This window comes from Manis pentadactyla, chromosome 1 (genome assembly GCF_030020395.1).
Source record: "Manis pentadactyla isolate mManPen7 chromosome 1, mManPen7.hap1, whole genome shotgun sequence".
Lineage (NCBI taxonomy): Eukaryota > Metazoa > Chordata > Mammalia > Pholidota > Manidae > Manis > Manis pentadactyla.
The window spans coordinates 157,617,907-157,644,682 of NC_080019.1; the positions used below are offsets into that span (position 1 = coordinate 157,617,907).

General features: G+C 40.6%; 1 protein-coding gene across 1 annotated transcript; it reads left to right on the forward strand.

The window, feature by feature from the left end:
• The first annotated feature begins 869 nt into the window (after window positions 1-869).
• LOC118927859 (cell cycle control protein 50C-like) lies at window positions 870-25,123 on the forward strand. The gene is given in 10 exon segments (XM_057488566.1): window positions 870-2,422; window positions 2,425-2,651; window positions 2,772-2,929; window positions 5,945-6,047; window positions 14,076-14,177; window positions 14,796-15,021; window positions 20,048-20,074; window positions 20,077-20,253; window positions 22,859-22,957; window positions 22,960-25,123. Coding segments are annotated over 10 exon segments (1,425 nt in total). The 5' UTR covers window positions 870-2,349; the 3' UTR covers window positions 23,193-25,123.
• Window positions 25,124-26,776: the final 1,653 nt, after the last annotated feature.

Consider the following 26,776-nt stretch of genomic DNA (forward strand, 5'->3'; position numbering starts at 1 on the left):
CTGAGGCTGAGGACCCCAGCTGTAGAAATTTGGAAAGTAGAACATACGAAGTATATCTGTACAGTTGAAGTAGGTTTCCTTTCATATATATATATGGGGGGGGGTATATTTTGTTTATTGAACTATAGTTGACAATATTATATTGGTCACAAATATACAACAGAGTGATTTGGCAGCTATAAACATTATTAAATCCTCACCCCAACAGTATAGCTACTATCCACCAACATAGAAAAACGTTACAAAACTATTGACTATATTCTCTATGCTGCACTTCCATCCCCATTGAGATTTATAGTGACTGAGATTTTGTGCCTCCTTATCCCCTTCAAGAAGGTTTTTTTAGAGAAAAAAATGTGAACATAGAAGTACCTGTAAAATGTGTATCTGGCTACCTCTTAAGAATATTGCTCCAGAAATGTTTTCACTTACTACCTGTGATGATTAATTTATGTGTCAACTTGACTGGGCCACAGGTTGCCAGATCTAATATTCTGGGTGTTTCTGTGACGGTATTTTTCAATGAGATTAACATTTGGGTATTGGATTTGTGTAAACAGATTACCTTCCATAATGTGGGTAGGCCTCATCCTGTCAGTTGAAACCCTAAGTAGAACAAAAGGTTCACACCCCACCGCCAACCCTCCCCCAACAAGTAAAAGAGAATTCTGCCTTCCAACTGAAATGTGGGCTCTTCCTGTCCGATCTCCTTCAAACTGGGACATCAGCTCCTCCTGATTCTACAGCAGCTTAGGCCTTTGGACTCAAACTGGGACATCAGCTCTTAAGACTGGATTTGCCACCTTCTCCATAATTATGTGAGCTGATTTCTTAAAATCTCTTTTTCTACGTATGTAAACATATATATATATATATATATATATCCTATTGGTTTGGTTTCCCTCCATACTAGCTGTGAAGCTCCTTTTAGTTTGGAATTTTGGTTAGTTTGGTTTTGGCATTTTACAAAAAGCCTAAGAAATACACTTCTTATTGATTTGTTACTGTAATGACCCTTTTGCTTGGTGTTATCTATATAATATAATCCCATCCAATGTTGGAACAAGTTCCTAGATTACAAACGGACCTGATATTTTGTAGGCCAACCCTGCACATATAATCTAATCTCATAGGCTGTTCCTGCCTTTTAAGCCCAAGTTCTTGACCATGTTTATTTAGTAAAACAAATAGCAAATACGAACCAGAAGTGTTCACTGCCATCTCTCACACAAGGTTGTCTAATACCAGCCATACTCATCCCCACCTCCAAGCCAGATTCAAATGATGTGCTGAAAAGTTCCTGTTGGTATTGTGCTTTTCCCGCCCCCCATTTTGCAAGGAGGGAGCTTTGATTCTGAATTGGAAACCTTCTTGTGTAAGTATTTGCATTTATTCTGTATTCTTTTAACTTGATACCTTTGCCAAAGTCATTGCTTTCTTTAACATAAGAATAGTCCAGCATGGCTTCTCTGCCTAATGTTAACAAAAAAGGAAGATTAGAAACTCCCCTAATTTTTTAAAAATCCTAATTCTACATCTGAAATGAATCCTGAAGAAGGGGAAATAATTATTAACAGCCTAATTAATGTTAGTGGTTTTCTAATAAGTGAAAAAAAAATTCAAAACCAAACCAATAATACCATATTGCAATATTGAATTTAATCAATTACCGTATTCCTCTTCCTTTCTCTTGCCTCATTTGGGCTACTCCAAAGCATGTGCTTGGGAAACATTTAGAGATGTTTTTAATCTACATTTTCTAGAAAAGTTTTCCTTACATGTGAAAAAAATTGGAAACTGTTTAGACATTTGTGTTCTGTAATCCCTGTTTGCTTCTCCTTCCTCATTACCACAAATGGCAAAGTTAGCTGTAAACTGAGAGCATTTTTCTAATTTAGTTTATATTCATGTTAGGTGACAGCCACATTTGGAAAAAAGCTGACAGCCCTAACTTATTTTCTGGATTAATCTCCAAGGATTTAGACAAGTTTCTTAAAGATAAATCCACTTTCCCCCTATCAGAATGGGCTTGCCTTGAATTAGTCACCTCCTCCCAGAAATAGCCCATTGTAACTTCTTCCCTGTGCCACCAGATGTTGGTTTATGCAAACCAGACCTTGCTGGGAACTATTCTTCCTGGGCGTCGCATTTAGCACAAGTTTTTTGAGCCAGCCTAAGTGAAATAAACCTCGCACTGGTTGGTTGAAGAGATCTGTGCTCCTGTGAATATCAGGTTTGGTTAAGGAATAATTCCAGGCAAAGGAAGAATTTGCAACTACAAAGGAAGGTTCACATAATTCTTACCTTGATATTACCATTATGTGGTGTCACTATGAGGAGTGTTATTAAATGCCTCTAAAAGGTATCTCAGTCACCTGCAGGGCCAAAATGAAGAGGCCATCCCAGTCCTGCCCTTCCAGACTGCAAACAACACTGCCTTGAAGCAGCAGCACCTGCCCACCTCCCGGCTGCAACTCTCGGCCACCAGAATCCTCTCTGGCTTTTTTGTCACAAGACTGTTCTGTCTTGGCATGGGCATCGTCCTTATATTGTCTGCAAAGAGCATCAAGGAAATAGAGGTTTCCCATCTTATATTTTTAATGCAAATTCTAAGCATGTTCAGTTTGGGGACTATAAATGAGTGGTCAGCTTGAAAACACAGCCCCTGCACAGGGAACTAGATGAGAGTGGAACACCTCTTTTCAGCCAGCAGGTAAAGATGGTGACACCCTCTGTGTGCTGGCTTTATTCATCCCTCTTCCCTCTTGAAGACTGTCAGTCACTCTGTCCACTCAGCCCTCCATACAGGGGCCTGGCAAAGTCAGAAGCTTCCTAAATGCTGGCAGGGGACTGAGTGGGGGATTGAGGAGGTAGCAGGAGAATCAAGGCCCAATGGCTGCCAGACACCCATGAATCGAATGGATGAAAAGTGAGGAGCTGAAGGTAGAGGCCTTCAGTTCTGTTCCACTTCCCAGCATGGAGCTGTTCCCTTTTGCAAATAAACTCCTTTTGAGACCATAACTTTAATCTAGGAGAGACAAGAACCCAAATCTTTCTGGCCTCTTAAGGATACTAAGCAAAATAGGCCAAGTAGTACTTAGAAAAGCTAAGCTGAGGGCACACCCTCTCAGTCACAGGCTTTTGCCTTATTTGATTAACAAGCTGTTGGAGGGTGAGAATCTCAGAAACTGGTCTGGGGAGGAGATATGAGAGCTGTTCTAAGGCCAGAGCAGCCATACCCACATTGAGTCTAACGAATTAGGTAAATGTTTCATTCAGATCGGCTCTGAGCGCACCACCGGCCATCCCCGGCCATGCACCCTCCGCTCTGAAGGCAGCCCTGGAGAGCTGATCTGCTCTCTTTCCCCATGAGGCTAGTGGCAAAGTTAGGATGGAGGCCAAGTCTGTCAACACGGATTTAACATTTATGAGTGTCTGAAGGGGCAAAGCGTTCTGTTGGGTATGCAGATGAGTAAGGTAAGAGTTGATTTCTGCCCTCAATGAGCTAATGGTGTGCTAAGAACAGAGAGCTCAGCCATGGCTGCCTGTTCACCATATCCACACCCCTTCCTTGCACATTGTCTGGGATGTAATAGACACACACTTATTAAAAGGATAAATTAGGGCAAATAGGACTTCAAAGAAGAAAATGTCATTTCAGATCCACTCTTACCAACCCATACTGCTCTATTGCCTTTCACTTAAATTTTTTGCCCCTTCTCCCAGCTCCCAGCAACTTATCTCCCCAGGCATTAAATGCCCCTAAGTCCTTTTGAGTCCCTCATTGTGACAAGTAAACCACCATCCCCACCAGGTGGCAGAGGCAAAATGGCGGGAGAAAATTAAACCTGCCTTGTTGAAGGGAATAGCAAAGTAATGGCTTACAAGGTTGATAATCATTTCTGCAAACAGTATCCTATTTACTTTTCTTCTTCATCATCTCCTTTCTTTCTGGTCCCTTTCTAGTTCTTCCCCCTTTACCATGTCCTCCCCTCTTCCTCCCCTCTGGTTACCCATCCCCACCCACTGTGGAGTTCAGCCTTCATTAATAGGCAGCCATTGCTAGATGATATTGTCACCTCATGCATGTGATGGGGGAGCTCACACCGTGGTTAGCTAAGGCCACTCTGCAAACAGCTTTCAACAGACTGCATTTACCTCGATGTTAGGCAATTTTTCCAACTGACTATTTTTTAGTCACTTTAGACAGGACTTTCTAACACTTGCTTTTATGCAAGAAAGCCAGAAACTACCCAGACAGGAGTCCTCCTTTGAACATAGAAGTGTTTCATTATATTGGGTGATAAGATGAAGTGCATACCCCAGGCCAGTGTGATCAAACACAGATTTCTTACTTCTGAGCTGGCTTTCCTCTACTGAGCCCTGGGACACAACAAGGAAGGGCCCTTTTTAGCAGTTCACGTTAAGCGAGAACGGTCATCCATGCCTCTCCAAAATTATCTGGGCAACAGACCATGATCTTTGCTGTCATTGTAGAGCTTAGGTTTATAAGGTCACTCAGGCAGCATATAAGACAGCAAATCAGAGAGATGTTTTCATAAATTTTTTAGCTCTGGAAAGCACCTTAGATATCATTTACTTAAAAATCATTTGACCATGAAACATTTCTTTCTGCTAAGTCTGCATTGATAGAACTCCAACAAGAATCCATGGCGTAGAATATATACCAGTACAGTGACCTCACAGGTCAATTAACTGCTAGAGGAAATGATGCTGATGAACAATATGTGAGCCCTTGAGGTCACGTATTTAACTCACAGTCAGAGACGGGCTGAACTAGAGACCCCAGTTTCCTCAGTCACAGTCCACAGTGCCAACTCTGGTACAATACAGCCCTGTTCCTTAATGCTTTTTTAAAAATTAGAATGCAGTTTCACCAACAGAAAAGGTATCAATATTTTCCAAAATAATAGTTCAAGCCTTGCTTTATACTTAAAGAATGATTAAGTGAATTTAAGCATCTAAGTACAATTAAGTGGCCTTTTGACTAATCTTTAATATAGTATTAACACTTTGCCTATTTGGCTTCAAAACTCCCAGTGGCTTTGCAAGGATTCAAAATCCCTTTTGTCTTTCCTGTTAGTCTTCTCTCCCAAAAAATCCTAAATCCCATTGGCAGTTTACCAAGGAGAAAGCCACTCCCTTGCTTCCCCGCTCCTCCCCGATTCCCATAATTTTCTAATTACTCAACACAATGAGGAAAAAGCAGAAGGGAAACGCACAGCCTCTGGGGCGTCTCCCTGAGCTTCCCTCCCTCACCCAGTCCAGCCGCGTCTTCACCTCACTCGGTCCCTCAGCCAGAGCTCACAGGATTTGCTCATTTGGGACATACTACCCATTTTTAAAGGGCCCGCTATACCATTTTTCACAGGATTTAACTTTTAAATAACAGAATACAATGTTTTAAAATTAGAATTATTCCACATACATCAATGACCCTACATTTTAGGAACATTCTTTTTCTATGTTCAGTCATTTTTATAACTTCCTCTGGATGCCATGTAGAAGAATTCATTAGTATAAATATTTTCCATGCAGTAAAATGGAAAAACAGTGACTTCCTCATAAAACTGAATAAACTCGGGCCATAGGCCCAGTTCTCATGAGACACTAATACTCTCCTAATGACATCTTTTTATGATCGTAGCACAAGGCTTCATCACAACAGTTTACACAAATATGCAATAGAAACACTGAATTCCAGGTCAGTGGCAAAATGCTGTCAGGTCCCCAAAAACAACTGTAAGAGGGCCCACTTCCCTGAACACCCACAGGAATACTCTGCACAGTGGGAGACTGTCCCAAACTCCAAGCCCTTGACCCAGAGAGCTTGAAGATTGGTGGACTCAGGGCTTGAATTTTCAGATATGTACTCATGCAACTTTTTAATTAATAATTGTTCTTTTCCCTGCCTGACAGATTAATTAAAAATATGTGCAAATTGTGCAAAACTGCAGGAAAGTGCCATTAATTTTGACAAAGAATGCACCTGTTCTATTCCTTTTTACCTTCTGGAGACAATGCAGGTATGTGAAATTCAAGAGCCTTCAATTAGGCCATATGCTGATCTACTCCTTTTTCACAGTTAGCAGTAAGTTCATGATTTCTACCCAATGCTTTCCAAAACTCAAAAAATAACAATAAGGCAGGGTAGGATAGGGGATCTTACAAAGTGTTGAGTTCATGCACAACTCTCGCCTTTTTTGTTTTCCTTGAGAATTTTATTCTCCTTTGCATCTACGTTTTGAGATTCTTTACCTATTGAACTCTGTAACATAATTTTTAACATCAATCAAGCAGACTTTACTTAAGTGTCAGGACTGTAGAGATCATTGAATGTCCCATTTTACAGTGAGAAAATTGATGGACTGAGAAGTTTAGTGACTTGGCCAAGGTCACACAGTGATTTCATCTGCAGTCACACACCTGTTGGGACTCCCCTTGGGTCCCCCCAAATCATTCCACACTTGGAACTGCTTGATCCCCAAGGTGACTCTTGGCCGCATTGTCGGGCTCTGCAAGAAATGCCAAAGACACTCTAAGAGAAGTCCTTGCTCTTGGGCTGATTAAAGTCTCGTGTTAGTCCAGGTCCTCAAGAAGCAGATGCCAAGACAGGGTTAGACATGTAAGAGATTTATTGGGGGAACTGCCTGTGAGAGAAATTGGGGAGGGAGCCAGAGGAGGCCAGGAGAGGTGTCAGACCACAGCCCCACCCCTGTGAAGGAGAGGGCAGGGGAGTGGGAGGGAAGGAAGGGGAGAAAGGAGTGAGGAGGCAGGAAGGAAGGGCAGAAGGAAAGGAAACTTGAGAACAATATGTTCTCAAGAAAGTTTCAGCCAAGCCCAGAAATAGCCTGCCTCAGGACCCCGCTGTGCTCAGCCACTGGCTGGAAGGTGGCCTGGGTACAACACAGGAAGATGGCAGAGCACACAGGTGGGCCATCCCTCAATCATGCTCTTTGCAGGAGGAGATCTCAGAGGAGCCTTTCAGGGCCTTCACAGTCTTACTTGGTAATCAGACAAGTGGAAAATGTGTTTCCTTCAACCCCTCAAAGGTCCTGACCTGTCCTCTGTCCAGGGCCCTCTGCCCACAGCATCCTCCTCCCTGACTGGGTTGGCCCCCTTCTTCCATTTCAAGATGACTGCATGTTATGAGTCTAAGCGTGGGCAGGCTCTCTGGAGCGACCCACTGAGCATCCCGCCCCCAGGCCCTGCTGCCACCTCACACCCAGCTGGTCCCAAACCAGACTCATCAACTCCTGAAAAACCCCCCAGTAAAGATCTCCTCACCAAGACTCTCAACATTCTTTCCTGACTTTGCCCTGCCCTCCTTTCTCATCTAGGCCTCTGATGTGTGGGCAGTGTTCTCCAATCCCTCTCTCTCCAACTGCCCTCTCCCCTCCATTATCTTGGCATCACCCCAGTTCAGGCACTCCTGGCCTAGTATCAGAACTACCTAATTGCACTGATAGTCTGATTTCTCCTACTTTAAGCCTACTGTTATTTGCAAAATAAGTTCACCTCCCCAGGCCCCAGCCCCCAACCCCCAAAAAAGTACTCTTTTGGATTGCTCTTCAACCACTCGAAGCCCTGCTACTTTTTCACCTTTTTTGCACAGGTGAATCTCTTGTGAAACGAACCAACTTGCTTTTCCATGTTCCTGCTGTTCTTTTGCCCAGAAAGTCTCCCCTCCCACTGCCACCTGTAAGATCTCACTTATTTTAAGCCCCTAATGTCCCTAAGCATTCCTTGAACCTCCTTTCCACTCATGTCTCCAGCAAGAATTTGCCCACATTTATACAGGCATACCTCATTTTATTGTGCTTCAAAGATAATGAATTTTTTACAAATTGCTGATATGTGGCAACCCTGCATTAAGCAAGTCTTTTTTTATTAAGATTTTATTGATATACACTCTTATGAAGGTTTCACATGAAAAAACAATGTGGTTCCTAGACTTACCCATATTATCAAGTCCCCACCCATACCCCAGTGCAATCACTGTCCATCCATGTAGTAAGATGGCACAGATTCAATATTTGCCTTCTCTGTGCTACACTGTTTTCCCTGTGATCCCCCACACCATGTGTACTAAACATAATACCCCTCCATCCCCTTCTCCCTCCCTCCCCACCCGCCCTCCCCCACCCCTCCCCTTTGGTAACCACTAGTTCCTTCTTGGAGTCTCTGACTCTGCTGCTATTTTGTTCCTTCAGTTTTGCTTCGTTGTTATACTCAACAAATGAGGGAAATCATTTCACACTTGTCTTTCTCTGCCTGGCTTATTTCACTGAGTATAATATCCTCCAGCTCCATCCATGTTGTTGCAAATGGTAGGATTTCTTTCTTTCTTATGGCTGAATACTATTCCATTGTGTATATGTACCACCTCTTCTTTATCCATTCATCTACTGATGGACACTTAGGTTGCTTCCATATCTTGGCTATTGTAAAAAGTGCTGCAATAAACATAGAAGTGCATATGTCTTTTTGAATCTGAGAAGTTGTATTATTTGGGTAAATTCCAAGGAGTGGGATTCCCAGGTCAAATGGTATTTCTATTGTTAGTTTTTAGAGGAACCTCCATATTGCTTTCCACAATGGTTGAACTAGCTTACATTCCCACCAGCAGTGTAGGAGAATTCCCCTTTCTCTGCATCCTCACCAGCATTTGTTGTTCTTAGTCTCTGCAATGCTGGCCATCCTTACTGGGTGAGGTGATTATCTCATTGTGGTTTTAATTCGCATTTCCCTGATGATTAGTGATGTGGAGCATCTTTTCATGTGTCTGTTGGCCATCTGAATTTCTTCTTTGGAGAACAGTCTCTTCATATCCTCTGCCCATTTTTTAATCAGTTAATTTGCTTTTTGGGTGTTGAGGCATGTGAGTTCTTTATATATTTTGAATGTTAACCCCTTGTCAGATATGTCATTTACAAATATATTCTCCCATACTGTAGGATGCCTTTTTGTTCTGTTGATGGTGTCCTTTGCCATACAGAAACTTTTTAGTTTGATCTAGTCCCATGAGTTCATTTTTGCTTCATTTCCCTTGCTTGAGGAGATGCATTCAGGAAGAAGTTGCTCACCCTTGTATTCAGGAGATTTTTGCCTATGTTGTCTTCTAAGAGTTTTATGGTTTCATGACTTACATTCAGGTTTTTGATCCATTTCAAGTTTACTTTTGTGTATGGGGTTAAACAATAATCCAGTTTCATTCTCTTGCATGTAGTTGGCCAGTTTTGCCAACACCAGCTGTTGAAGAGGCTGTCATTTCCCCATTGTATGTCCATGGCTCCTTTATCATATATTAATTGACCATATATGCTTGGGTTAATATCTGGGCTCTCTATTCTGTTCCACTGGTCTGTGGCTCTGTTCTTGTGCCAGTACCAAATTGTCTTGATTACTGTGGCTTTGTAGTAGACCTTGAAGTTGGGGAGCGCAATCCCCCCAGCTTTATTCTTCCTTCTCAGGATTGCTTTGGCTATTCGGGGTCTTTTTTGGTTCCATATGAATTTTAGAATGATTTTCTATAGTTCGTTGAAGAATAAGCAAGTCTTTTTGCACCATCTTTCCAATAGCATTTGCTCACACCATGTCTCTGTGTCACATTTTGCAAATCTTGCAATATTTTATGCTTTTCATTATTATATTTGTCATGGTGATCTGTGAACAGTTATTATTCAGGATGGTTAGCATTTTTTAACAAAAATGTATTTTTCAATTAAGGTATATACATTTTTAGACATAATACTTAGGCTCACTTAATAGACAATGGTATAGTGGTATAGTGTAAACATACCTTTTATATGCACTAGGAAACCAAAAAATTCATTTGACTCACTTCATTGCAGTGGTCTGGAACCAAACCCGCAGTATCTCTGAGGGATGGCTAATTCTGGGAGCATGTTTCCACTTTTCTGATGAACTTAAAATTGCTTGAGTAATATCCTGCAGACTCATTTCCTCTACCTACTGAGCAGGAGCCTCTCTGAGGATAGGGAGCATGCTTTACAAACCACATCACAACTACCCACCCTCAACTATTTGTACTGCACACTCAACCTTCCCACCTGTTATCATAAGGGAATTATTGTGCTCCTAGCTGAAGGTGTATCTCTCATTTGTGCATAGATGCCACCCTTTCTTGCCTTTGTAAAGACTTAACTCAGCAGTTCTCTTTGTATATCATCAACTTTTCTCTCTAGTGGATCATTCCCACCAGCATATTTCACCGACTTAAAAAAAAAAAAAACCACTTCTGCTAGTTTCCCCATCACCTATTTGCCATTTCTCTCCTCCCATCAGCATGAAAACTCCTCAAAAGAGTTGTCTGTGTCAGTTATTCCAAAGCCTCTCTTCTGAATCTCTCTGAAACCCACTCCAGTCAGGTTTTTGGCCCCAACACTCAGTGGAATTTCAGGGAAACCAGTGACTTCCGCGTGAATAGATCCCGCAGTTAGTCCGTTGCACTGGGTCACCCACTGGACTCAGGCAATCACCCCCTCGTCCTGGGCACAGCTCTCGGCCTTCAAGGTAGCCCGCTCTCTCGGAGTTCTTTCTCGCCTTCGGGCTGCCCTTCTTTGGGTTCCATTGCTGTTCCTCCTGTTTTTCTCAGATGCTTTATGCTGAGACCCACAGGGCTTTAGTCCTAGTCGTCAGTCTTCCCTTCTCTGCGAGGGCTTGCTTCCTTGGAAACTTCCTCTACCTCCTGGTTTTAAATGCCATCTGTTGCCAACACTGATCTTTATCTCCAGCCAAACCCCCTTCCAATAGCCACACTTGTATTTCCAGCTGCCTTACTATATCACCATCTGGATGTCTAGTAGATATCTGAAGCTCAACTTTTCTAAAACTCCTAATACCCACTTCTCCCCCTTTTCCTCCCAGCCCCCGAAAGCCCTATTCCACCTGCAGACTTCTCAGTCTCAGTTGAAAACAACACCAACCTTCTGGTGCTCAGGTTGAAAGCCATTCTTGATTCCTTTCATTCTCACACACCTCACATCCAATCCATCCTCTTGGCTCTGCCTTCACAATACATCCAGAGTCTACCCACTTCTCCCCACCTCTGCCGCCACTGCCAGCTCCGTGCCACATGCGCCTCTCACATGGCTTTCAGAAACAGCCTCCTAACAGTCTCCCTGCTTATATCTGTGTCTCAACATAGCAACCAGAGTGAACTTTTTAAAGCATAAGTCACATCCTGTTGACATTCCTTTGTTTAAAACTCCTCACAATGGCTCCTCTTTCCAATCAGTGAAGAAGCCTAAGTCCTTACAAGGTCTTCCACTATCTGGCTTCTCATTTCCTCTATGACCTGATACCCCACTCTCCGCCCCTACGTCCACTCCAGCCACACTGGGCTCCCTGTGCCTGACATACACTTGGCTAACTCCCTGTCTCCTTCAGGCCTTGGCTCAATCCTCACCTCAATAAAGCCTACACTCGCCAGCCTATTTTATACTGCAACCTGCCTACCTACCCTGCCCCAGTAATACCCCTGATCCTTGTTACCTTGCTAGAATTTCAGTGTTTCCTATAGTACTTGTCACCTTCTAATATTCTACATAAATTAACAGTTTATTGTGTGTACTGTTTATTATCTGTCTCTCACTGTTGTATCTCAAGCACTTATAATCGTCCCTGGCACACTGTAGGTGCTCAATTAATGTTTATTAAATGGACATAAAAATCTTTGCTTCCTCCACAAAACATAGCATGGTATATTTTACATGGCAGATGCTCAGAAAATGTTTACTGTAAGAGTAAATGAATGGGGGAAAGATAAAATGCTAAATTATATGGCTTTGTGCTCTGGGAAGCTTTGGTTGTATGTGTCCCTTTCTTATTTCAGCCTTGATCCCACATGAAGGCATGTTAGTTTTAGTAATATTCTGAATACATTTGTATAGGTGATGGCCAGCTCTTATCATTTTTGTAAGTCAGATATAAGTGGTAAGAAAATTACTTACTGAGTTGTACTTGAGTTACAAGGGAAATCTGCATAAAGTCGGGCGGGGGGGGGGACGTGCTATATGTGTGTTCTTCCTTTGTAGGTTGAAACTCTAGTTCTCTACAGCTATGCTCTTTCTTGCCTTTCTCAACTCACCACACTGCTCCCCAAAGTTAAAGTTAGTGTTGCTTAGTATTTTTTGGCCTAAAACAACAGAAATTTATTCTCTCACAGTTCTGGAAGATGGAAATCTGAAAGCAAAGTGTCAGCGGGGTTGGTTCCTTCTTGAGGGCTCAGAGTGCTTAAATTCTTGGAAAAAAAAATCCGAGAGATAAAACCTTCAAGGGCTTTAGTTCCCATCTGTTTGTGTCCTTTGAAACCCTAAAGGCAAATAAGTGTTATCAGCTGCTCGCCATTCCTTTCAAACAAAGGCTTTCTTCTAAAACTCCAACCTAACTACTTAGGGCAACCACAGGGCCTTCAGCTCAGCAATTAGCACGTTACACACACTAGGCAGCAAATCCAGAGACTCTCTACCATAAACTAGGAATCCTGCACAAAGTGCCACTGAATTTAAGACAAGAAACACCGTAAAAGTGTACTGTGCCTCAGAACCAATCAAAAAGACAATGGTCTTTGATGCCATGTTAAGTGAAATCTTGGACAAAAAAAATCACCAGAAAGGTTATTGAAAACCTCCTGTCCCCGGTGCAAGTATTCTTGGCTTGTTTATTTTGTCATTTCTAAGAATGTATGACTTTAGGTACAGAGAATTCTCTTTTTATCTCCAAGAAAATGTATGGTAAATTCCATTCTGTGGACTTCATATTTTCTATAGTTATGGGTCAACAATAAGGGCTCCCTCTTTGGGTGAGGAAAGGTAATCGGTCATTCCTGCTAGACCTGGCTCGTTCGCCTTCACGCCCATGCTCCGTCTGTGATGTGGCAGCCTGCCTCTTTGTCACGGCCCAGCATCTCCCCTTCTCAATGCTCCAGAGACTTTTCTCTTGCAAGAAACTGAGCTCTTCAGCCCTTCCTGTTTTCTGTAACTGCCCACACTCACCTTTATTTCCAGCCTGCCCTGGACACCAGCTCCCATTTTCCACACTCATCCTCTTAAAAGTCCTTGGGGTAAGGCCAAGAGCCTTTCCAAAATGCTGTTTTTGCATTGCATAAGACAATCAGTTGACTCGGAATTGTAAAAGCATAGTTATTTCTAGCACTGCATACAGCACCAAACAGATGGGAGGAACTTAATAAAAGGCCTTCAAATTTTTTGATGCAGACCTTAAGTATTTTGGAGGTAGGTAGTATATTAATTATAAATGATCACAGTGGACATTTCCGTGTGCATCATGTGCACTGTTAGTAACATCTATATCAAGTCCTCCTGGAGACTTTCCAGGCGTTCGTGTGTTACCATAGTGATACAAGCATGATGGGCCTGTGACAGGGCAGCATCATGATGGCAGCTACACGAAAAGGCATCTCTCTCATGGCAACAAGTTTACTTATGGCTAAGGTGAAAATCAGCAAATTATTCTACCTTCTTGTCCATAACAAGTGGTTCACCATTTCTTGAGCAAGTACTAGGTGTCAGGTACTCTGCCAGGTCCTAGAAATAAAAAGAACACCTGGAGCCAAGCCTCAAGGAGTGAGTCTCATGCCTTTTGCATGCTCAGGATGCACATGCACCTAAACATTACATGTGGCTCCAATTTTAAATTAGGTTTCATGGGTTTGCTTAGAAGACATGTGACTTTTGCTGCCCACCGCATCCCCTAGGCAACATAGCACTGCAGGGAAATAGTATCTGTAAGATTAGATTTTATGAATACAAAGCCCAGTTATAAAAAATTTCAAGACAGGACCACAATAGTCCTTACAAAACATTGTTTTAAGTTATTTAGTTATTTTACTTATTTTGTATAGACCAGGAATTCCCAACATTCCAAATTATTTCTTGGTTTGCTATTTTGTATAAAGAAATATTCAGTTCTCAATTTTTTCTATAGTACTTCTAATTTAAAAACTCCTGTCCACATTTATTAAGATCCTAGTGAATTTTCTTTACTCTTCTTGCTTTCCTCCTTTACAGGGTAATGTTTACATGTACTACAAATTATATGGCTTCCATCAGCACCTCTACCGATATATTCTGTCCAGAAGTAATAGCCAACTGGTGGGTACAGATATAAAGGTAAGGCCTTAATTTGGAAAAATACTCTTCTTTTTTTTTTTAAACTAGGTGAATCTTCCAGTCTAAAAGAGGGAAAATAAGCCCAAAATAAACTCAAATTTACAAGATAGGAATGTTCATTTCATTCCTGCATTAATTGAAGGGACTGGGAATGCAGGATAACTGCCGTTGGAAAGGAGCACTTTCCCTCTTCAGAGCCGTGGTATGAATCTGGTCCAACTGAATGGTTACTCTTCCTCATGCACCGACCATTCTGACAGTAACCCTCGAGTGGTTGTCTCAGTCTGCCTCCCTCTATATCTACAACCATTGCCAAGTTTAAGGCTCTGCTTGATTGAATAAAGGCTGTGGTATAATTGAATACCCTTTCAGTCCTAGGATCACAAAATTTTACTCTTGATAGATGATATTCAGCATGCTAGCAAGAAAATCTAAAAAGAAGCCTTTTCCATACTGACATTACTATATGAAAGTGATAACCAAATGATCTTTAGCGAACACTCTTTTAAAAATATATTCTGGTAGTTAGGTGGATGGATCCCCTGTGATAACTCACAATTTGAGTACTTTTCAGAATATAAATTACCCTCAAAAAAATGTTTTTAAAATGTATTCCAGTATTTACTTAGTGCGATACTTAGCACAACCAGCAAGGTAAAGTTTCTTGCTTGCATCTCTCACAAAATTTTTAATTTCCTTACAGATACCATTATCCTTTCATATAACCTTAATTCATCTATACATATCAAAGTCCCAATGCTAAGGAGTGGAATTACATGGTGGACAGATAAGTATGTCAAGTTTCAGAATCCAAGTTCCATTAATCTTTCTAGTGAATTTGCAGGTAAGATCCATACATTAGCTCAATATTATTATCTTTTTATAGAAACTTTGGGTTTTTTGTATAGGGAGTTGTTTACGATTCCTTCTTCTTTACTTCTTTGTTGACCTACATTTGTTCTAACTTTCCCTACCTGTGGGCACCTCCATTTCATACCTGTCAGAAACATGAAACAAACATGATTGGTGCCTGGGTTCCTTCCAGTTTACCATTAGGAAAAAGGCAGTGTTTTAAGAAATTTGTGGTTTCATCTATAATCAGGGTGACCATGTGATTTATTGTCCAAACTGGTGCACTTTTGAAAGTGAAAGGGGCACTAGAATAACTAGTTATATCATTATTTGAAATTGTCACTTATAGATCAATAAATAGACATTCCTATGTTGGTGAACCTATAAAATAATTTTGTTACAAATTATTTTAAAAATCTAATTCTTTCAAAAATTAAAATAATTTATCTGTGTACATTGAACCAACTTTTCAAAAAACCATTAAAAGATAACATAAGAAGAATAATTATTCTGGATACATAGTCACATACTTTAATGAGTTTCTTGGCCACATCTGTCTTCATTACATGTCCCTGTATTTTTCTAATGAATGTATTCTTTTTATTATTTAAAAAATTTTATTAAAGTACTATTTTTAATTTTTTCACAAAATTATCTACAGTCATTTTTAAAGTTGTGTTTTATGGTTAATCAATTTGAAATTGTTGACTCGTTTAGATTCTTCCCTTTTGGCTCTAATGTTTTTTTTTAATTGAGAAAATGTAGGTGTGAAGGTATACCTATGCGCTCACAGCCAATTTTATTAAATGGAAGATATTCTCATTTTCAATTTTTTTTGTATTGAAATATGCTAGTATTGTAACCCAAATATTTTCATAAACACTTTTTTACTTCACATTTTTTCTATCTGTGATTCTTTTGAATGTATTACTAAATTAATTTTTTTTATTGAAGATGTACAATCTTATATTGGTTTCAGGGATACAATGCAGTGGTTCACCAGTTACCCTTTATTATTAAATCCTCACCCCAACTAGTGCAGTTACTATATGTCAACACAGGAAGATGTTACAGAATCATTGACTATATTATCTGTGCTGTACTGGTATGGCTGTGACCAACTTATGTTATGACTGAGAATTTTTGTGCCCCTTTATCCCCTCTCCCTCCCCACCCCACCCAACCCAACCTCTCCCCTATGGTAGCTACTAGTCAGTTTCTCACTGTCTCTGAGTCTATTGCTTTTTTGTTCATTTTGTTTTTATATTCCACAAATAAGTGAAACCTTGTACACATTTTGAACTCTCATTATGTAATATGTTCAATTATTCTCTTACTTTTACATGTCAATTTCAGTATTTTCTTGTTTGCAAGTTTGGTTTTCACTAATTACAATTCACTGAATCTTCAAAAGCTAAAGTTCTTTGGCACTCTATATTGACATACACTTCATTAAAAAATGTTCAACTATTTCAAACAAAATTTAGCCAAAAGTTAGAAGGCTCATTTACCAAAACTAGTTCAGAATCACTGTAGGACATATCATTTGATATGCAAAATAGTCCCTTAAAGGCTCAAACATTTCTAAAATTCTGGTTTGTTACACACGTTACCAGGCTGAAACATTTCTTTAATTTAATATCCGTGTTATAAAAATTTTGCCATTCAGTTTCTCTAACTGTGAACATACAAAAATATTTAAATTTGACAACTACAGCTCTTCTTTTCATTAATAAAATATTGTAGCTTATTTGGATACAATTGTGGATTATCTATGTACCACAACAAATTTTAAATACATTTCTCTGTAAAGTTCTCAGTTTACTAAGAAAGCTATCTTTACTCTGATACTTTACTTTACCAAATTTATGTTTATGTTATCACTACAAAACCAAGAAATGTATACTTGATTGCTGAATTTTTAATTGAATTTATATTTTTTATAATATCAAAGTTTTAATATTCTTAAGATTGAGTATTCAAAAGCTTTATTTTGATTCCATAAAGAATCAAACACACACACAAAAAAAACCAAGCCATTATACAATTAATTTACGTGATTTTTCTATTTGAAGCATCAAAGACGCTGATATAAAACTGGCCTCACTTGACTGTTTACAAAATTCCTTTTGTGCTAATGGAGTTAATACATTAAATGTTCCTTTGATTACAAAAATAACTTTCTGGTAAAAAAGTTAAAGTAGAAGGAAACTCGTTTGAGCTAAGTGAAAAGTCATGCTCACATAATGGTTTAAAAGTGGCCCTTCTGTAACTACATGAGGTAAAGCATTGTCTTTGGATATACTCTTTTTAAAATAGCCGCAATCTTTTGAAGTAGATTCTGAAGTTCTTCAGCAGATTTATGTCTTCTGATTTGCATGTGGTCATTGACATCATGATGGTTCCCACAGTGGAGGGTAAATGTCAACCAATATTGCAAGTTCACATTCATCAACTTCCTTGTGAAACTGTACTTAATTTTGCTTTAAACATACATGTTCCATTTTTTAGCTCTTCACAGCTAAAAGGACTTACTAGCAAGTAAAGAATTGATAGCAAAAAATAAAATAGTTGTATATTTACACTATATAATAAATAACAAAACTACCATTGGAAGAGATTTCCAAATACTCTCAGCAAGACTGCTCAGCATCTATTTCCCACACCACGGCATGTACATATAGCATAACCTATAATTTCCAATGTTTCCCACTGATCCTACTGACGTGTAGCCTGGCAGCTTCATGCATCTCACAGGCCAGGACAGAGGCTTTGGCCTGGCCAGAGTGTCAAGCAGCTGGCAGAGGTCACAGGGATATGGTGTTTAGGCTGAAAGGGTCTCTGCTCTTTCATTATTTACATGTTAAAGCAAGCCCTCCATTTACTGCACATGGGTATCTCACACACGACTAGCCAAGACCATGGCTAGAAGCTGGAAGGATGAGCTTATATGTACATTATTTGTTTGGGATAAATGCTAAATCAGATGGGATGACAGAAAATCGACATAAACAGGGGCTGTCTTAGGCAAACTGGCGTGTATGGTCACTGTAAAACTGAATTCCTAATTTTAAAAAGGAATTTGGTAATATTCTGTTGTTCCATCTTAACACATAACCACAGGCCTATGACACAACACAAAGGGTATCCCTGGCTTTCTCTCATCTCCTTCTGCACTCTGTTCTTACTTGTATGGTAAGCACTGCCACATTACGCTGTCATTAGCTGTTGGAATACCTGGCATCTCCACTTTAGTCTGAATTCCTTCAGGAAAGGGATTAGATCTTATGCAGTTTTGTGTAAGTGATACATGGTGCTCGATGCATAGTGAGCAATCAAGAAATACTTATTGTTTAATGGATGGATGAATACAAATGATGCAGCTGAACTTGGAGAATGAAAAAAGTTGGTGCCTTTAGAACAGGCTTCTCATACTCTCTGGAGACATGGGATGGGGTGCAATCAGGGGTGGGGAGGGGAGGGCATGTTTGAACCTGCATTTTTAAGCAGCTCACTGGGTGATTTGGATGCCAGTGGCCCATAAGACACTCTGGGGCATAAGCTCTGGCTAAAGTAGAGAAGAACTAAGGTTCACAGTGCAGGCATCAAAGGCAATTTCAATTTTTATTAAAATATTCTAACAACAGTGATTGAAGTCTTGGGAAAGGCCAAATAGGTGAGTTGCATGGTATTTGCATAGAAGTTTCTCCAACAAAGGATTATTTCCAGAAAAAGTTAAAGTGTATATGCATACATCAGCAGATTAATCCACCCAAACCTAGCACATGCTTTTACAAGCGCCTTAGCCCAAGCTTAGAAAACAGGACCGGTTTCTTTTAGAATAAAATAGTTTAGTCGGTTGTCAGAGTTGAGAAAAAGTAATTCCCTATTTAGCATTTTGGATCCTACAAATAGTAGAACCAGTTTTATAGAAGTAAAAAGTTCATTAAGCATTTTCTCTATTGTTGTCTCTTTAAAATTTAATGAAGTTTTTATTATCAACTTCTGTCAGCTTTAATTGGAATCACTTATCCCTCTATCAAGCATTTATTGAACCCCCGACTATGTACCAGGCACTGTGTTAAATGCCAGTGAGAAACAGATGAGAGAAGACACTGTAGTCAAGAATCTGCTGTAGAGTGAGACAGGCATGCGCACTGTGGTAAAGCAGGAAGCTTGAGAACCGGAGGAAACACAGGACTACTCCCCTGGGACTGGCCAGCCGCCTCGTGCTTCCACCATTCCTACAGCACCCACACCTACCAGACGGCCTGGCTTCAGAGCAGACCTCTCCCACTTACCATGTCCTCCTCCCTGCTTCCAGCTCTGAGCCCTTTGGCACAGTGCTACGTTGACTCCCTATGTAACACAGTCTTCATCACGCGCATGAGTATTTCCTTAGAATGCATTCCTAGGAATAGAACTCCTGGTATGCAAAATACTTTAACACTCTTGGTGCATGTTCCTAAATTGCCGGAGAGGTTATTAATTCACACACCCACCGGCTGTCCACGGGAGTTCCCACTTCCACTGCATCACTGACGGTCGTCACTCTTTTCTTCTTTGAATATTAACCAAGTTTTAGATGAATTGGTATCTGGCTTTAATTTGCTTTCTTTAGACTACTAGTGAAGTTAAAGAAAATACATTCCCTGTGATGCTATCACTGAATACAGCCACTATTGTCATTTTGCCCGACTATTTTTCCAGTGCTTTATATGCACTTAATACAGTTGAACACAAAATATACATATAGTTTAGTATTCTGCTTTTTTTAGTCCTATGTCAATATCATCAGCATTCCTCCTGCCCCAGCAATTCCTTAGAGTCTTTATAACCATTGTTTTTAAAGGCTACATACTCAGGTAGCTTACACACATACACACACTTTTTTAAAAAGTCTAATTTTTATTTATCTTCCTTAAGAATGCAGAAGTTATTTCATTCTCTACATTCTAAGGAAGACTGAAGGGGGTAGATCATTTTTCTCAACCACATCCATTGTTTTCTTCCCGCAGGAACCACCAAGCCCCCATCCTGGCGTAAGCCTATGAACTGGACGAAGAGGATCCAGGCAGCAACGGCTTCATCAATGATGACTTCATTGTGTGGATGCGGACAGCCACCTTTCCCACTTTCAAGAAACTGTACTGTCGATTCAATCGAATACAGCATTTTATTGATGGCTTGCCTGCTGGTAACTATAGTTTCAACATAACTTACAGTATCCTTATACATCACTTGTGTTTTTTGGGAATGAAGGAAAATCAGAGTCCATCTGGGTACTTGTTGAGTTATTTCATTCAATACTTTTTATGTTCCGCAATCTAACCTATATATAAAAGAAATATAGTTCTCTTACAGACAATACCGTCATTCTATCACATATAGCTGTTTGTCTCCACTTCATATAATCAAAAGTGTACTTTTTTAAAAGAATAACAGTTGATAGCAGTATCAGTAAATAAGTATAGATAAGTAAGGAAGGACTGTTTCCGTTGCTCAAGGAAGATTAACTAGCACTAGTCCTAGAGATGTAAAACAGTGGGGAGAAGCCTGCAACTGCAGTAGGCTGGAATGGATGGGAGGATGGAATATGATGGAGGGACCATGGAAATAGGGAGAGAGACTTGATAAGAAAATTTGGAATATGAGCTGAAAATAACTAAAACTGAGGGAGACTATAGAACCTTTTATTCTAGGCAAAAGTATCCCGGACCACAGAGCCCTAGGCTCAAGGGGCAGTGCATCCAGTCCGTGTGAGAGGCGCCACAAGCTCTGCCCCAAAGAGGCTGTGCTCTTCCCTGTCGGGTATGACACCAGCTGGTAAGAGTCGGTGCCTTGGTTATGGACATGAGCTCCAGGCCAAGACACATATGCTTTAATATGAGATTCTGAATTCTTTTCTTAATTCAAAATTACACTAACTTGGTCTTCAGATTTAAATTTAGAATCTCTTCCTGATTCTCCCCAAGGCAGAATCTTTCTAGGGCTTGTCCATAGCTCTGAGGTAGTCAGTGTCCCTGTTGCATCTCAGGGCTACTGGCTAGTTGCTACCCATGGAACCCCCAGCAGGCCAGAGGATCTTAACACAGAAACGTCCTTAGCTCCTTCACTTCTCAGGGGGCTTGAGCCATTCTTGGGAATCAGAGAATGACTTGTCTGCACTCCAGTTCCCAGCTCCGTCTTTTCTTCTTTGCTTTGCTGTCACAGAGTGTGGCCACCTCTGTTCTGCAAGGGAGGGGACGGGCCTCAGGCAGAGATGCCCTTACTGATGTGACACCAACTCTACCTCTCAGCTTATTGTGTCCTCTTTACTGACCAGGAGTAGTTTGCCTTCAGTCCATTCCTTAGCATGATCTCTGATTCCATTCTATGAAAATGAAAATCACAAACTGTTCTCTTATGCAGCATTATATCCAGACCAAAAAAATAAGCCATAGAATACTAACTTTTAAATAGGATTTTAGCAATTGCTCTCTCTCCTCACACAAAAATTTGACATTGAAAGTTGCTTGAAAATTCTCCCTCAAGTTGGACCTTCTGATCCCATCTACTTGGTCTGTGATAACCTTACCAGTAAAGCAGTTATAGTTGCAATCAAGAAAGAAAAATAAAACTGTCCTCACAGTGTATGACAGTAGTTTGGGATTGATGGGTAGAGGAAGGGAGTGGATGTTCCCAAAAAAGGACGCATTATTCTCCTCCTGAGACATGTTCTTCTTGGGTATTTTAATGCTGGTGACCCTCAAATCTGAATCTCCCAAGCAGAACCTCAATCCTGGGCTTCAGTCCTGATGTGTACTACCCGTGTCGTGCCCTGGTGTGAATATCAGGACAACCAGCCTCATGGCCTGGCTAACATGCAAAAACTGAGCCTGGGCTGCAGAAAATGCCCTCCACTTCCAAAGTGAGATGTTCTCTGTGTAAAGAAAAATCCTCCTAATGGAACTGAGGGAGGGAGAAAACAGGCAGATGAATCAAGACAGCATCCAAGGACCTGGTGGCAATGAGGAATTTTGATGTCAAAGAAACTAGGGAGAACTAGTTTCCCAACAAGTTTTCTTGTGCCTTTAAATAGCATGTTGCCAAGCGATTTGAGGCCTTTTAAAAGCTTTGCTGGGAAATGCCGCTGTCCTGTGCCGTTGCTATGAGAAGCTTTTATTTGTTTATTAGTTTGGTTTACAAAAGGCACCAGATGTTTAAAAACCTCAGGCTACACGCATAATCAAAATGACATCATTAAAATGCTAACGATAGCAAACCCACTTCAAACACTTTCTCCCCAGCAGTGAGGGATGCTGGCCTTTTCAAAACCCAAATGAATTTATCGCCTTTAGTTTTCCCACCAAAATGTTTTACCACCTAATTATTTTTTCATTCTTCATTTCTGTCGAAGATTTTCAAGAGGTAGGAATTCAAACATTAGCCTATGAAGGAGTTTAACCTACCCTGGGTCTCCTGATTCATAAACAAAAATTTAGGTTTGCTTTAAAACCTATCTGTATTCTTTTCATTTCCTTAGGTTTGCCCAAGGAAATTAAATACATTTGACAATTATTTAGTTGTCTGTAAGTAATTCAAATCCATCTTTGTCAGACTTCTTTTATAGATTACAATAATGTAGAGGGAAGGCTTGTTTTTTCTTAATGTCATTCCAGCAAGATGCAAAGTACAGCTTGATAATGATTAGATCATAGGAAGTTGAATAGTCAACTATTTTTTGACCTGCAAAAACAGCAATTTTATATGTGTCAACCTAAAGTATTTAGGATACACAGGGGTAGAGCTGAGAAGTGCTGAGACCGATCCTTAACAAGTCTTCTTAGACTTCCCAGAAACCAGGTATAAAGGAGAAAAATCAGTTGCTCTTTCCACCCTAACGTGGAGTGGAGGCAGCAGCCTTTTCTTAGGTCTCACCTGCACCGTGACGGCGCCATGACATGGTTGGCCTCCTTTTGCATGATGGCAGTTCGCTTGATGCTAAAAGAAAGGAAAGTATTCCTCCAGCAGTCAAGTCGAGCTTTAAAAAGAAAAGAAAACACAGAAATGGACAGTGAAGTAACAGAGCTGAAGATCTCCAACAAGGCTCGAACTGACTGGGATATTTCATCAAGGGGCCCCGGACTGGCTGACCAAGGACAACCCCAAGTAGATAAATAATGAGAGCTTCAGAGTGAAAAAGAGGGTGCCAGGAAGAAGGAAGAGGAGCAAAGGCATAATTATGTATAGTAAAGTGTCCTTGGAATGGGGAAGATAAACCTCCTTAAGGTCTAAACCAAGTCTCCAGTATTTATTTGAAGCCCTGTACCTGAAGGCAGCTGGGGCTTAGGAGAATGCCATCCCCGGACAGGAGTGAGTAAGTCTGGGGTCCCGAAGATTGGGTGAATACTTTTAACTATCAGTCAGGCTCAGACCATGAGTCTTCGCTAGCTGGTTGAAGTTATTACAGACTTCCCAAATCACTATGCTGTATACTTGAAACCAATATAATATTGTATATCAATACACTTCACTAAAAAAAGAAATTATTACAGACTTCCCAACAATTATTGAACATTGAATTGAACATTCAGATTTTTGAAAAGCTTTTTATTCAATGTCCTTTTGTTTATGGAGTCAAAACTAAGTTTTCTCTGCTATGAATCAACCAAGCAAAAATGACAGTAACTGAGATACAGCAATATACCAAAAAAAAAAAAAAAGAGGTGAGAAAGTTCCCTAGCACTATCCATCCAGCCAAGAAAAAAGCCCTGTAAGTGGCTGATTCTCTCAAAATGACAGTCAGCCTTTGAGGGCACAGAACCCTTCTAAAATTTATATTGGGGTGACATACTCTAGAATGCAAATGACATGGACTTGCAGTACTTGAATTGTACAAGTTGAGGGACATTCTCAGGGTCCATCTTCAAAGGTTTGAATTCCTTCTAAAAGTCACTTAAAAGAGACTGAATGAAATATTTGGTAAAGCTGCCAACAAGAGTCTCCTTAGATCTGTGTACCTAATGACTAGAATATTATGCTTTTGAAAACATGTTTTTTGTTATTTTAATTTTCAGGTGAAGGAGCTTTACTCTGTGATGATTGTAGGAGCAAAATTTGCATTGTTGAAGAAAAATAACAGTCCAACACATATTTGTCTCTTCAGCAGCCAAGAAAGCATTTCTTTGTTGTAACTTTCTACATTCAGCAAATGGTTGAGTACTTTTCAAAAAAAAAAAGAAACAAAATAGCAAAATAGTTTTAAGTTCCAACTCTGAAATCTTGGCATCTCTCCCCTATCTCCCCTTCTATCTGTATCCAGTGATCTCTGGTGACCAGGTGTGGTAGGCTGAATAATGCCCCATCCTCCCCCAAAAGATATGCATGTCCTAATTCCCAGAACCTGTGAATGTCACCTGATAATGTCAAAGGAGACTTTACCAGTGTGATTAAGTTAAAGATATCTATACCAGGAGATCATCTTGGATTACCTGGTTGGGCCCAGTGTAATCATAAGCATCCTTTTAAGAGAGCCAGGCAAGGGATCAGAAGAGTAATAGGAGATGTGGCAATGGAAGCAAGAGGTTAGAGTGATGCAAGGAAGTGGGGGAGGGTCATGATCCAAAGAATGAGGTGGCCTCTAAAAGCTAAGAAAAACAAGAAATAGATCCTCCCCTAAAGCCTCCAGAAACCTTGCTGGCATCGCAGTTTGAGACTTCTGACATTCAGAACTGTAAGAGCATATATTTATCTTGTTTTAAGCCCTGAATGTGTGATAATTTGCTGCAGTAGCAACAGAAACTCAAATGCTGGGGGTTGACAATGCTCTAGTCATCTGAGCATCTGCTCCTCAAGCACAGGAGCCCTATCCTAGGCAGAGGGCTTAGAAGGAGCAGAGCTCACACGTGAATCAGGGCCACTGCCTTCAGATCCTGGGCTCTCACCCTTCGAGTCCATGCTCCTCAGTTAATGTGCTGACTGGAAAAAGGCACAGACATGTTTGTTACATCTCAACCAGTTCTGCCAGTTTATAGGATGCTGTATCAGTCAGGGTTCTCCAGAGAAACAGAACCAATTGTGTATGAGTGCATGCGTGTGTGTGTGTGTGTGTGTGTGTGTGTGTGTGTGTGTGTGCACATATGTGCAGATTTATTTTAAGTAACTGTCTCAGGAGATTGTGGAGTCTTGGCAAGTTCCAAAATCTAACTGGGGCACCTGGCAAGCTGGAGGTTCACAAAAGGGGTTGCCGCTCATGCCAAAAGGCAGTCTGCTGGAAAGCTAGAAAATAAGTGCTGCTTATGAAGCCTGGAGTGTGTCTGCTAGAGAGCTTCCTCCCGCTCATGGAGGGTAGTCTTCTGTTCCTTCAGGCTTTCAGCTGATTGGATGAGATGCACCTTGCAGTGCAGAGGGTAATCGGCTTTACTCCACTTACAATTTAAATGTAAGTCTCATCCAAAAATACCTGTATAGAAACATGTTTTATCAAAAATCTGGGCACCATGGCCCAATCAAATACACATAAATTAACCATTACAGGAGGCATTCACCAAGTCATCAAGAGTTTCCAAAAAAGTACTCCTCATTTCACTTTGTGCTAGACTTGGCTCGAAGGAAAGGACCTACACAAAATGTAAGTCAATCCTCAAGAAGCTACACTATTCAAGAATAAGTGGCTGGCATTTATGATAGAATGGAGCTGTGTAGTTCCTTTTTTCTGTTTCTCCACAAGTCAACAAGTACAAAGTAGTTCATCTTTCCAAGACTCACCCTGCTATAAAATTGGGGGACCATCCTCCTCATCCTTGTTAGGGGACGAGCATCAGCATTCACAATTAACTCTCTACCCACAACAGTAAACTTGATTTTTCTGCTTTTCTTTCTCTACTATTCTTTCTCTTTCCTCCCTCATCATCTTGCTCTTGTCTTTTTCCTCCACTTGTCTAATTCGTCATTCCTGTGCCTTGATGTACTTGTTGATAGAGGCTTGGAAAAACTCGATGCTACTCTACTCTTTTACCACCTCCTGGCATAAAATTTAGAGTGAGAAAAAGCATGAGATCAAGAGAGACAACAGCAGAAATGACAATCAGTGAGAGCTGGCCAGTGTGTGAGTACATTTGCACATGGGTGTGAATGTGTGACTGTGAGTGTGACTGTTTAGAAACCATATTGGAGTTTTGAGGTGCTTTCATTTAGGTGTCTATTCTAAGCACATGGGCCAGCAGGTATAAAATTGGGCAGGATGAAATCATGGATGAATAAAAGTTAGGGTTGACCTTTATTTGAAATTAATTCTATTAAGTCCCTACCTACCTTGTGTGACAAATTCACAATGTTGAGGATTCCAAAATGAGACAGTGGGGGCCTCTGCTCTCAAGGGACTCATCTCTCACAGATCCTTATGTTCTTCCAAACCCTGGCACATTTGCGCCACACTCACCTTGCGTAGGTTTCTCTCAGTTTCCTGAGTGTCAATCTGGCCTCCTCAGTAGAAGAGAAAGTATGTTCCCACAGGGCTGCACCAGGCTCCCAACAGCCTCTGTGTAATCCCAGATCACCTAAGTCATTCCGGGCACAGACGGGTGTTGAAGTTGGTGAAACCCTCCAGACTTGGACACGCAACATAATCCTTCCCAGCCTGCACTAAGGTCTTCCTAATGGAGCTCGGTTTCTCATCTGGTTTGTTTCATTATAGAGGCTTTATTAACCAAATGTTAATAAAAGAAAACCAGCACCAGACAGCTGCTGGTGGTTTCCCTTTGCAG